At 37.7% G+C, this 14,168-nt stretch overlaps 1 protein-coding gene across 19 annotated transcripts in view; it reads right to left on the bottom strand.

Annotated features, from left to right (window-relative positions):
- The window catches only part of TCF12 (transcription factor 12), a 375,367-nt gene that overhangs the window by 117,761 nt on the left and 243,438 nt on the right, over positions 1 to 14,168 (bottom strand). For 16 of the 19 annotated variants that reach the window (XM_045397269.3, XM_045397270.3, XM_073995877.1 and 13 more), the window contains one exon: positions 10,230 to 10,294. The exons of the other annotated variants lie outside the window; for them this stretch is intronic. In XM_045397269.3, the coding sequence (XP_045253204.2) occupies positions 10,230 to 10,294 (65 nt within the window). The remainder of the gene's footprint in view (positions 1 to 10,229; positions 10,295 to 14,168) is intronic. 19 annotated transcript variants of the gene reach the window in all.

Raw genomic sequence — 14,168 nt, 5'->3', positions numbered from 1 at the left:
TAGCCCTGGAAACCACTTGACTTGTGAAATCTGCAAGTCCAATATTTACCTCTTTGACATAACCTCTTGTTCTTATAGAGCCATTATTCTCTTATTACTTACTGCAAGTGTTCTTTCACTGCATAACAACCAATATCTTGACCTTTTTTCCAGTCACAAAGTTTAATCATGGCTTCATTTCCTTCCTTTGAAACCTGGTCTATTACTTTAACCATTCTCTTATTACTACATCAATTCTCCTATCCTTCTAATATTGACCAGTTATGAAATCTTGGGAAAATTATATAACTTCTTGAGGCTTCAGGTTCCTCAGCAATCAAATGGGAAGAATAATAGTAACAGATGCAACAGCAGCAACAGTACCACCATCTGAGTATGTGGGGACTAAACGAAATTATGCTTATAGGGTCAAGTGACTGATACATGCTAGTTATTATGTAGCATCATCATTGCTAACCTATCTAACTGGCCTGCAATCCTGATCACTATATTGATTCAACCATTTGCTGTCTGTGCTTACACATGTAGTTTGCTGGGTAGTATTAGCATAAAAGTTGAAGCACATACACATCCATATAGGTTAGTATCAACAGTAATTTCTGGTCACCAACCTCAGATGGATCAACACCATTTGGAAAGCCTTTTACTTGTCACTAGAGAGTTCATGGAATTGAGAAACATTTTAAGGTCTTCTACTTCTTTTTCTTTAGAGACAGGATTTCATTCTGTCACCTAGGCTGGAGTGCAATGGTGTGATTATAGCTCTTAAACTCCTGGGCTCAAACAATCCTCCTGCATCCACCTCCAGAGGAGTGGGAATACAGGCATGCAACACCATGCCCCTTTTAAGGTCTTTTATTTCAATCAAACAACAGGTACTGTAATCTCTCTATTATAAAATGCCAGTAAAGTGGATGTGTACCCTCTGCTTGGAAACATCCAGTGAGAGGAAAGTCATTTACCTACCAAGGTTTAATATTCTACCCCATTAACAGCTCAACACATGACAATATTTCTTTTTAAAATTAAGCTGAAATCTGGAATGCTTAATTTCTACCCATTGTCCAACTTTTTAACCTTCAAAGTTACAGAAAAGTTGAATTATGCTTCAAAAACTTAAAAGATGCTCTTCATGTTACTTAACTAACTTATTAGTTCTCTGAATGAGTTGGTTTACTTATGCCTGTTCTGAAACACGTTTGCTCAGAATAGAATACAGTGCCAACTTTCCTGTTCTAAATATTATGTTTCTAATAATTCTGCCCAAGACTGAGGCTACTATTAGGTTTGTTGTTACATAAAGATCAAAATTGCTGTTTAAAACAACTAGTTTTAATTAATCCTCTTGGGGAAACAGCAGGCCAGTGTAATCATGTTACAAAGCAGAAATGATCTTGTTCTTGACATTACCATAGAACAAAAGTCTAGAAGGGACTGGAAACTTGTTAATTCACTGTACCTAAACCTCCTGCCATGAAGAGAAAAACTGTAGAAGCCTTAGGTAACCTTACAGAGTTGTAGAAATTCTTTTTTTTTAAGAGACAAGATCTCGCTCTGCCACCCAGGCTGGAGTGAAGCAGCATGATCATAGCTCACTGTAACCTCAAACTCCTGGGCTCAAGTGATCCCCCTCAATCACTTGAGCGATCAGCTTCCTGAGTAACTAGGACTACAGGTGCACACCACCACCTGCAGTTAATTTTTAATCTTTTTTTGTAGAGATAGGAATCTTGCTAAGTTACCCGGGCAATTTGAACTCCTGGCCTCAAACAATCCTCCTGCCTCAGCCTGGAATGCTTTATATATCCTGGATATCAGTCCTTTGTTAAACATACGCTTTGCAAATACTGGACTTCTAGACTGTGGCTTGCCGATTTATTTTTTTTTAACCTATGTCTTTTGATAAGCAGAAGTCTTTAGTTTTTGTTTTGTTTTCTTCCCCTAAAGAGACAGGGTCTTGCTATGTCGCCCAGGCTGGCCTTGAAATCTGTAACCCAATTTAGGAAGAACTAACATCTAAGTGACAGTAAGCCTTCCAACAGATGTTTGAGTTTTCACTGTTGACGCTTTGCCATCTTCTGTTACATTTTTCCCTCAGTATTTCATGCTTTTGGATACTACTATAAGCAGTACTATTCTGTTAATTTTATTTTCTGAACAGAAATACAATTAACTTTTTAGATTCACTTTGTATCCTATGATACAGCTAAAAGTACTATTTATTTTTAGAAGTTTTCTTGATGATTCCTTAGGATTTCCTATGTACACAAACATGTCATCAGCAATTCAACTTATTCCTTTCCAATTTCTATGACCTTCTTTCTTGTCTTCATACACTGGCCAAAACATAAAATGGTGAGAACAAAAATTCTTACCTTGATGCTGACATTAGGTGGAAAGCATTTAGTCTTTCATCATTAAGTATGCTGTTAGCCATATATTTTTCCATGTTTGTCTTTTATCAAATTGAGGAAGCTACCTTCTATTAGCTTGCTGAGAGATTTTATCATGAGTATTCAATTTTGTCAAACACCTTTTCTGTATCTATAGAAATGATCATATTGTTTTTCTTCTTGATGCTGTTATAATGTGGTGAACTAAATACATGGATTTTCAAATCTTAATCCAAACTTTCACTTCTGATACAAACTACACGTGTTATTTGAGTATTGCCAGGATATTGCTCACCTGATAAAAAGAGCTGAGAAATGTTCACTCCTCCTGTTTTCTAAACTAACTTGTATAAGATTGGTATTTTTTTTTTCCCTAAGCATTTGAAAGAATTAATCATTTGAAAGAAGCCATATGACCCTTATGCTTTTTTTGTGGGAAGGTTTTTGACATGAATTTACTTTCATTAACAGATATTCAGGCCTGGTGCAGTGGCTCATGCCTGTAATCCCAGAACTTAGGGAGGCCGAGGCGGGGGGATCACAAGATCAGGAGTTTGAGATCCGCCTGGCCAATATGGTGAAAATACAAAAATTAGCTGGGCGTAGTGGCAGGCACCCGTAGTCGCAGCTACTCGGGAGGCTGAGGCAGGAGAATTGCCTGAACCCGGGAGGCAGAGGATGTAGTGAGCCGAGATAGCGCCACTTCACTCCAGCCTGGGCAACAGAACGAGACTCCATCTCAAAAAAAAAAAAAAAAAAAGATAAACATCTATTCAGATTTTGTTTCAATTTGTCTCCTTTTGGTAAGTATTTTTCAAGAAATTCATTTATTTAATCCAAGTTGTCAAATTTACTGAATTAAGTTATAATGTTTATTATATTCTTAATGTATATATGATTCACAGCAGTAACCTCTCTTTCATTCCTGGTACTGGTAATTTGTGTTCTTGTTCCCTTCTCCTTGTTAACTGATCTAGTTAGGGGTTAACCTTATGGTTTATTTCGAATAGCCAAATTTTGATTTTGTTAGTTTTTTCTATTACATCGATTTCTGCTCTTATTTGTAGTATTTCCTTCTTTCTATTTATTTTGGGTTTACTTTGTGCTTCTTTTTCTAGCTAAGTTCTTAGGGTAGAACCTAGGTCATTCACTGTACATCTTTTCTAATATAAGCATTCAAAGGTACATTTTCCTTCCAGGCACTCGTTTAACTGCACCAACACGTTTTGTTATCATATTTTCATTATTATTCAGTTAGAAATACCTTCTGAATTTCCTGTGGTTTCTTTTTAAAATGATGCGTCATTTAAACATGTTGCTTAACTTCTGAACATTTGGTGTTTTTCTAGATATCTTACTGACATTGCTTTTTGAGACAGAGTCTTGCTCTGTTGCCCAGGCTGGAGTGCAGAAGTGCAATAACTGCTCACTGCAGCCTTGAACTCCTGGGCTCAAGCAATCCTCGTGCCTCAGCCTCCTGACACCACACTTGACTAGTTTTCTTTTTTTTTTTTCTTTTTAATTTTAGTAGAGACACAGTCTAACTATGTTGCTCAGTCTGGTCTTGAACTCCTGAGATCAAGTGATCCTCCTGAATTGGCCTTCCAAAGGGCTGGGGTTACAGGCATGAGTCACCACACCCAGTCTTATTGACTTCTAATATAACTTTGCTTTTTATTAAACTTTTATTTTATATTCAGGGGTACATGTTCAGGCTTATTATATAGACAGACTCGTGTTGGGGTGGGGGGGTTGTTGTACAGGTTATTTCATCACCCAAGAAGTAAGCCTAGCACCCAATAGTTATTTTTTCTGATCCTCTCCCTCCTCCTACCCTCCACCTTTAAGGGGGCCCCAGTGTCTATAGTTCCCCTCTTTGTGTCCCTGAGTTCTGATCAGACTTCTTACTTAAGTCTTTTGTGTCCAAAGAACATACTTTGTATGGTTTCAAACCTTTCCAATTTACTGACACTAGTTTTATGGACCAGCATATGATTCCAGCCTGTTAGTGTAATGTGTGCCCCTGAAAGGAATTTATGTTCTTCAGTTGCTGTATGCAGAGTTCTATACATATCATTTAGGTCAAGGTTGTCGATAACTAGTTAATTTTGTTCTACATCTTATACTAAATTTTTTATCTAGTTATTCTGCAAACTGCTAAGACAGAAGTATTCAATTTTTCAAGTATGATTGTCAATTTGTTTATCCCTCTCTTTAATTTTATCAATTTTTGTTTTGCTTCATTTGTTCTGAAGCTTTCTTATTAGGTGTATACACATTTATCATTGTTATGTCTTTCTGATGTATCAACTCTTTTATTATTTTACTAGTATAAATGTCTGTATATGATACTGGGTATGACAGGAAAAAAGAACAAGGAAAAACCAAATGGTATAAGCTTATTTCCAAACAACTAAGAGTTAAGTAAGGTACAGTTTTTAAAGTTGTCATTTTCTCAAGGGTGTAATATCTGAACTCAGATGAAACTTCACACTTTCTGAAAAAAACCAAGACCCTGCCGTCTTCTACATTTAAATACTTAGAGAAAAACTTAAACTACTTGAATAAATATTTGCTTAAGAGGTATAAAGGAAAAACTTTGTTATACTGATAAAGGATTTTTCACTTAACTGGTAGTTTTTAAAGTAATATATCTATTGTTAATAAAGATGCTGGCTTCTATGCTCTGTGTTTGATCAATAAAAAAATTTAATTGCAGAATGATCTATCAGTGTTTCCAGTAATACTGTGACATGAGTTTCTTTTCAATGGCTCATCAGTTAATGTGATTGCTGTGAATGTAATATGAGGACACTCATTTAGCAACATATTATTACATCATCTTAACATGAAGTAAGGCCCATCAGGCATTATTAAATTAGTTTGAATTTTGCAGTATGTCAGCAGCATTTTATGTACATTAATAGCAGAGTTAATGCCCCTTGGGGGATTCTGTTGAAGAAAAATGGTTTCAACGTGGTGTTTGGGTATCATTTTAGAGTCACTATTTATATTTCCTTGGATTTGCTTTTGTCGCTTGTGAATAGGTAAGACAAAATGGCAGCGTTAAAGTGTATTTTTTGTCCCTCCTCTGACTCATTATAATAAATACTGTTTGGAATACGTGTTTTTCTTTGAATAGTTTGTCCTTGCTGCAGAATGATGTTTCCACTCTGCTGAATTTTAGGCTTCCTCTCTGGGGCTCACAAATTGCTTCTACGAATTCTTAAAAAAAAAAGGTATCTTTCTGTCATTTGAGTATCTTTAAATCTTGTATATAGCAATATTGTTATTTTGTATCAAACATTCTAGTAGCCTTGTTCTTCTCTTTTCCATAGGCCTTCCTGATCTCTCCAGAATATTTATAAACTGTTTGTCAAACAGCAATCATATAGTTTCCTCTAAGGATAACTCCTACTGGCTTATACAGAGGAGTTGGCATGTACAGAGGAGTTGGGTTTCTCAAAGCACGAACTCGAGTCCATGTGAATCAAAATCACCTGGACATTCGTTAAAAATTTAAATTCCCTCTGGGAGTGGTGGCTCTTGTCCGTAATCGCAGCTCTTTGTCAGGATGAGGCAGGAAAATTACTTGAGCCTAGGAATTTGAGACCAGCGTGGGCAACACAGTGAGACCCCATCTCTAAGAAAGAAAATACAGAAAAATTAGCAGGGCATGGCGGGTGCATGCCTGTAGTCTCAGCTACTCAGGGAGGTATATGAAGACCCAAATTACCTTTTGTTATGTGGGCCACATGAATTTAGAAATTTAATATTATGTATTTATTTTTTGAAATGTTTTCACAAGCCCATACACTTTAACTTTCAGAGACCTACTACGTAGGTGGAAGCAGAAACTGCTTATCTTATCTTTCAGATGAAGAAATCAATGCAGAGATGAGACTTGAACCTAGGTCTCTTGACTAAACCTTATATCCCTTGAGCCCAGGAGGTCTTGTGAGCGCCAATGTACTCCAGCCTGGGTGACAGAGTGAAACCCTGTCTCAAAAAAAAAAAAAAAAAAAAAAAAAAATTCCCTATCTCCTTCTCAAACAAATTAAAATGAAGGAAGGTAATAAGGGCACAGAGTTGAAATCTGAGGGATTCCTATGCTAAAGTATAGTCATATAGCCAAAACACTCAAGCATGAGTTTAGGTTTCCCACTTGCTAGATATGTAACCTTAAGCATAATACCTTACAAGAACCTCTGTTTACTACTCTGCAAAATGAGTTGTTGTTAAAAGAATTAAATGTGATTTTGTTTAGTTCAATGGCTAGTTCAGTTAGTGCTCAGCAAATGGTAGCAAATGTTATTACAGTGCCACACATTTAGATTTAAAATAAATGTCTTTTGATATAAGAATTAAATCTGGTACAAATGCACATTAATCCTTGGTAAAAACTGTTAAGATTCCCCTTTGCAAAAATGGACAATTACATTAATAGAACATATTGCTGACTCTAACTAAACAGCAATACCTTTGCCAAGAGGGTATAAAAATGTTGAGTGAAAACATTTGAACATAATTAAAACATTAATATATGCATGGACTATGATTTTAGATGTAGCTGTGGTCTCAAAAAGCTTACAATAGTGTTTTCCTCCCCCCTCAAGTTTAGCAGTAACGTTAACATTAGACCAGTGGCTCTCAAACACTTAGGTATCTTAAAAATAATATTAAAGATCCAAAATATCTTTTGTTATGTGGGTTACATGAATTGAGAACTTTAGAATTATGTGTTTATTTTTTGAAATGTTTTCATAAACCTATACAGTTTAGCCTTCAGAGATCTACTAAGTAGGTGGAAGCAGAAACAGCTAATCCTATCTTTCAGATAGAAATCAGTGCAGAGATGGGACTTGAACTTAGGTCTCTTGACTCTAAATGTTTTGTCTTACCCCCCTCAACTGACATTTACTGACCTTCTAGTGTATGATCAGGAACTGAGAAGAGCACTTTCATATATCTGATAAGTAAACAAATTTGTTATGGTTATAAGGTATTCTTATACTATGATAATACATATAAGATTCAACACTGCCTAACTAAGCTGCTGTCTTATATTTAAGATGAAGATGAAAAGACTTTTAAGGCCCTGAAGCAGGGTGGCAGACAAGTTAACTTAATGATATGTCACAGACGCAGTCTGCAGAGCTTACAAGCTTAAACCTACATGATTCTTTGTAGTTACTTTTATCAATCATTCATTGTCCAAATGATATAACTTAGTTTGGTTATTTATTTATTTATTTTTGAGACGGAATCTTCCTCTGTTGCCCATGCTAGAGTGTAATGGTGCAATCACAGCTCACTGCAACCTCCGCCTCCTGGGTTCCAGCAATTCTCCTGCCTCAGCTTCCCAAGTAGCTGGGATTACAGGAGCCTGCCACCAGGCCCCGCTAATTTTTGTATGCTTAGTAGAGACGGGGTTTTGCCATGCTGGCCAAGCTGGTCTCCAACTCCCAACCTTAGGTGATCCGCCCGCCTTGGCCTCGCAAAGTGCTGGGATTACAGGTGTGAGCCACTGCGCCCGGCCGCAACTTAATTTTTAAAACTTGGTGTACTCTGAAGAGATTCAGAAGAGTGATCGTTAGGTGGCCTACAAAACTCGCACAATGAGTACTATAGCCAAGATCAGAAATTAGATCCACAGCCTTCAGTTTAGGTCATTTATGAACTAAAATTCAGACTATGAAATTCAAACAGTAACTTCTTAAAAAAGAATGAGCTCTGATATCAACTATGAATTGCAGAAATATTACAATCACCAATCCACATCTGATATAGACCAAAAAAGAGGGTATTTTGGTTTTCATCAATGGATATTGCTAAAACCATACAGAATAAATCGTATATCTTGGTTGGCCTTAAAGTACTGTTACCTTTGAAAGAGGTCAGAAAGGTACCTTAATGGAGGCTAGATGTTCAACTGCTGCTTTTCTATTTTTTACTGTGATCTGAATAAGCACTTACATTCTTTGGTTCTCTGCAATTTTTAACTAGGCATGATCGGTATGCTGGTAAATGTTTAACAACTGTTTAAGAAAATGGAAGCCCTGAATTGTAACATTTTTGGATTTCCACAGTGTAAACACTTCCTTGATGGCCATTTTTTTTGTTTTTATTTTTATTTTTAGAGATGCAGTCTTGCTACATTGCCCAGGCCGGAACTGTACTACTGGGCTTAAGTGATCCTTCTGCTTTGGCTTTCCAAGTAGCTGGGACTACAGGTATGCACCACAGTGCCCAGCTCATAATAGTCAATTTTAAGATACCAGTGTGATGTCAACCATGCTTGCTAAATTCCTAAAAGTTTAACAGATTTGGCTCTTGTGAGCTAGTAAGAGCTGGTAAAGCAAAACACTGGCTATGACACAATGCTAATCTATATATATTTTAAATGACTAGGATAAAATAAAGCTAACCATAAATGGAAAATAAAGCAATCATTAGTAACACTAAAACTTTAAAAAATCACTTGGATGAAAATAGAATAAGACTGCTTGGTCTGAAGCCAAGAAATCTGAGTGTTGGTCCAGTTACTACCCCCAACTCTACGATACTTAACAAATCACTTACTCAGACCATGCCTATTTGCCATTAAGGACATGGGAATAGATGATCCTTAATTTTTACAATATATTGATTTTCTCTCTCTCTTCCTTCCTTTCCTTCTCCCTTCTTTCTCTTCCTTCCTTCCCTCCCTCCCTCCCTTTTTTTCTCTCTCTCTCTCTTTCAGACAGAGTCTCACTGTCACTCTGGATGGAGTACAGTGGCACAATCATGGGTCACTGCAGCCTTCAACTCCTGGGCTCAAGTGATCCTCCTGCCTCAGCTTCCCAAGCAGCTGTGACTACAGGCATGCACCACTACACCTGGCTGATTTTTACATTTTAAGTAGAGACAAGGTCTCACTATGTTGCCCAGGTTGGTCTCCAACTCTTGAGCTCTAGGGATTCTCCCACCCTAGTCTCCCAAAAGTACTGGGATTACAGGCGTGAGCCACCGTGGCCAACCTACTACAATACATTATTTTATAATGGGAAGGCATATCACAAAACAGGATGTTATGTAAAACTCTCTTAGAGGCACAATTATGAAATATGTATTAAATGGAGTATTATTAGCACAGCAGTTAAAACTGGCTCACATGCCCATGCCTGAAATGAGGGTAGGCCCTCATGTAAAGCATGCAGATGGCAGAAAACAAATTTAATATGTTCTGCCTTTCCTTTCTATTCTTTTTGGCTTGATTCTGATGGGAATCTGCAGGTGAATTGTGTGTTCAGGATTCTCAGTCTAAAGATATGAGGAAAAAGGCAGAGAAGATGCCCATTAGCAGAAGCACAAAATGCTAGAGAAGGTGGACAGTTGAAACAAAAATTCCAAGTCGGGGAGGGTGTGAAGCCTAAAAATTGGTAGACGCAGGATTGAAAACAAAATGCTTCCAATATTAATGATCAGTTTGACATTACAGGATATTCAAGCTATGCAGATCAATCATGTAATTTTTATGTACCAGCAATTATGTTTTCTGTGAGAAAATATGCAAGAAAAATTCTCAGAAATGACAGGCATTTTGGAAAGGGGTAGAAAGATAACTGCTACTTTGTTTCTAGTTAAAATGGAGGTGGGTTATGAAAATCTTTGATGATAAAGACAGCCTGGTAAACTGGGGAACTGAAACAATTTTAAGCAGAGAGAGCAAAAAAACAACATTTAGTTACAAATTAAACAGTAGTGAAATAAATTCATAATTTCTATCTCATCTATTAATAGAGTCTTTATGTGTTTAAAAACCATCTCATTGCTTTTTTTAATTATTAAACTTACTTGACAGCCTGGTAATCCAGTATCTCTGCTGTACAGGGAAAATGAGCCTCTCTCTGATGTTTTTCCTATAAAACAAAAAAATTAACTTTATGTAAAACTCCTCATTTATTGACAATCAAAATTCTAGACTATTCATGGTAATTATATTGCAGTTTAAAAATAGAACAAATTAGAAATAAGAGGATACAATCCAATAATTTGTAAAAACTTGCTATCATTTCAGTCAGTCTGAGTCAAATTCTGGGCAGGATATAGTGACTCACGTCTGTAATCTCAGCACTTTGGGAGGCTGAGGTGGGAGGACTGCTTTAGTCCGCTAGCTCAAGACTAGCGTGGGCAATAGTGAAGCCTGTCGCTACAAAAAATAAAAAATTAGCATGGTGATACATGCCTGTATTCCCAGCTACTCAGGAGGATGAGGTGGGAGGATCACTTGAGCTATATAAAGTAACATGTAAATACTTTATTTTCAATGTATAGTATTTTAAAACACAGTTAAAAGAATGAAAAAGACATTTATACAGCCAACAATATGGTCCATGTACCCACTAGTTAGAATGTGTTCCCATGTTTGCGTCAGACTGACCCTTCTTCTCTTCTTTCTCTCTCAAAAATTAATACAGTATTGGGCCGGGCACGGTGGCTCACACCTGTAATCTCAGCAGTTTGGGAGGCGAAGGCGGGCGGATCATGAGGTCAGAAGATAAAACCATCCTGGCTAACACGGTGAAACCCCGTCTCTACTAAAAATACAAAAAATTAGCCAGGCATGGTGGCACGCGCCTGTAGTCCCAGCAACTCAGGAGGCTGAGGCAGAATTGCTTGAACCCAGGAGGCGGAGGTTGCAGTGAGCCGAGATCACACCACTGCACTCTAGCCTGGGCGATAGAACAAGACTTTGCCTCAAAAAAAAAAAAAAAAAAAAAAATTAATACAGTATAGACATAGCTCAAACCACACCTCTGGATAACTATTATCATAATATTGATGTGCATATTTACCATGTATGTTTTGTACTCTTAAATATATATTCATATTCTCGAACAATATACATTACTGTTTGCATTTAATACATTTAACAGATGGAATTACATGCTATTTATCTTGAAACCTGCATTTCCATATATTATGTTTTGAGCTATGTGTTCATAACAGATCCCTAGTTTGAGTATCTTTACTGCTATACAATGTTCCATTATACAAATAAAACCAGTTTATATATTCCCCTACCGAAAGATAGTTTTTATATTTGTTTGTCATGAGCAGTATTGAAACAAATATCCTTGCACGTCTTGTAAACACACACACACACACACACACACACACACACACACACACACACACACACACACGTCCCTTCAGGATAGACACAAATAAGGGAAACTGGTAGATTAAAGGATGCTAACTTTCAGCTTTACAGGCATTGATTACCTTACTATTCTCAGAAGTCACCATGCCCATTTATATTCTTCCCAGAGACATGTAAGAATTCTTGCCGTGGTGGGGGGCAGTGGCTCACGCCTGCAATCCCAGCACTTTGGGAGATAACAGGCCAGAGGCGGACAGATAACCTGAGGTCAGGAGTTCAAGACCAGCCTGGCCAAAATGGTGAAACCCCATCTCTACCAAAACTACAAAAACTAGCCAGGTGTGGTGGCACACACCTGTAATCCCAGCTACTCGAGAGGCTGAGGCAAGAGAATCATTTGAACCCAGGTGATGGAGGTTGTGGGCAGTCAAGATTGTGCCATTGCACTCCAGCCTGGGCGACAAAGTGAGACTCACCTCAAAAAAAAAAACAAAAACAAAAAAAAAAGAATTCTTATTGTGACTATACCCACTGATACGGTTTGGCTGTGTCCTCACCCAAATCTCACCTTGAATTGTAGGTCCCATAATCCCAACATGTAGTGGGAGGGACCTCGTGGGAGGTAACTGAATCATGGAGGTGGTTACCCCCATGCTGCTGTTCTTGTGATAGTGAGTTCTCACAAGATCTGATGGTTTTATAAGGGGCCTTTCCCCTTTTACTAAGCACTTCTTGCTGCTGCCATGTGAAGAAGGATGTTTGTGCTTCCCCTTCTGTCATGATTTTGAGTTTCCTGAGGTCTCCCTAGTCATGCTGAACTGTGAGTCAATTAAACCTCTTTCCTTTATAAATTACAGTCTTGGGTTATGTCTTTATTAGCAGCGTGAGAACGAGCTAATATACCCACAGTTCAAAACTTTCATGGCCAAGTATCAGGAATAGAATGGGCCAGTTCTTAAGGGAGAATGGATGTTAAGTCTCACAGCGTTAACAGTAGGGTACTCATTCATAGGTATTCAATATACTAAGCGAATTTGCAATGTAGCATTTTTGAGGTTCAGTAACTAACGCCCCCAAACATGGTGCTTTGACATGCTGGATTGAAGCAGCAGCCTCAAGGTCTGTCTAAGTCATGCCCTCTCCACCAGACCCCTCCCCACAATCTTCTGTTTTTTGCAAAGCACAGAATGAAGTTGTTCTCTGAAATTCCCTATTTAGAAAGCGGACCTGCCAAAGAAGAACACAACTGTCTTCCCTGAGTTTCAATTATTCCTTCTATGCCAGTCATTCTAAGTTGGCATTTCCCTTCAGTCTCTGCCATCTTCTTGTTCCAAGAGGATTTCTGATCCATTTTGATTCGATGCAGGGAAGGCTGTGTATGTCAGAATTCCAAGTGTACAATCCTGTAATGGTTTTATTTTGTAATAACTAGTTTTACTTAATTATTTATTTTGAGACAAGGTCTTGCTCTGTTGCACAGGCTAGAGCATAATTACATAATTACAGCTCACTGCAGCCTCCAACTCCTGGGCTCAAGCAATCCTCCCCAATCAGCCTCCCAAATAGCTGGGACTATAGGCGTTTGCCACCATGCCTAATTTTTTAAAATTTCATTTTTAGTAGAGACAGGATCTCACAGTATGGCCTAGGCTGGTCTCAAATTCCTGGGCTCAAAAAATCCTCCTACCTCAGCCTTCCAAAGTGCTGACGTTACAGGTATGTGTTACCACGGAGGCCTGGCATTATTATTACAAGGATTATTTTCCCTATCTAAAGGGTTAATAGATGTCAGATTTAGAATTGTAAAACTTCTACATCAATTAGTCAGCATGACATGTATACTTTAATGAAAATGATACTAGTCCATTTCTGAGGCTTTTAAAAAATAATTATGTATCATATCAATAAACAATTTTCAACATCCTATTCACGTGTAGAGTTTTTTTAATTAGTGAACTACATTTTTTATTGATTGATTTTTTTTGAGATGGAGTCTCACTCTGTCACCCAGGCTGGAGTGCAATGGCATGGTCTCGGCTCACTGCATCCTCCGCCTCCTGGGTTCCAGCGATTCTCTTGCCTCGGCCTCCCAAGTAGCTGGGACTACAGGCGTGTGCCACCACACTCGACTAATTTTTGTATTTTTAGTCGAGATAGGGTTTCACTATGTTGGCCAGGCTGGTCTCGAACTCCTGACCTTGTGATCTTGTGCTCTGCCCACCTCAGCCTCCCAAAGTGCTGGGATTTCAGGCATGAGCCACCACACTCAATCATGAGTTAATAATGTATTGTATTTTGACTCAAATGTCCTAGTAAGAACTCTTAAAAAAAATGTTGAGGTGGAAAAAGGAACAAGGTTAGAGGTGAATATTAGCTCTGTTTTTAATAATGTACAGCTTTTAAATACAATCTTAATTATCTGTGTGGAAGCTACCCACATAATAGATCATTTTAAAAAACCTAAAGTTTTAAACTTACTTTCCTGTGCTTATTAACATTCCTAAAATTTCTTATCCTTTCATAAAGGACATTGAATTCAGAGAGAACGAAAACTAATTTAACATAAGCTGAAGATGTTGCAAAGTAAAAGTTTCTTCTGAAATGAAAGTTGATAGCTTGTTTTCAAAATG

Source organism: Macaca fascicularis, chromosome 7, assembly GCF_037993035.2.
Source record: "Macaca fascicularis isolate 582-1 chromosome 7, T2T-MFA8v1.1".
In the NCBI taxonomy this organism is placed as follows: domain Eukaryota; kingdom Metazoa; phylum Chordata; class Mammalia; order Primates; family Cercopithecidae; genus Macaca; species Macaca fascicularis.
Note: the sequence above shows the minus strand (reverse complement) of the source record. Positions and strands in the feature narration are given on the sequence as shown.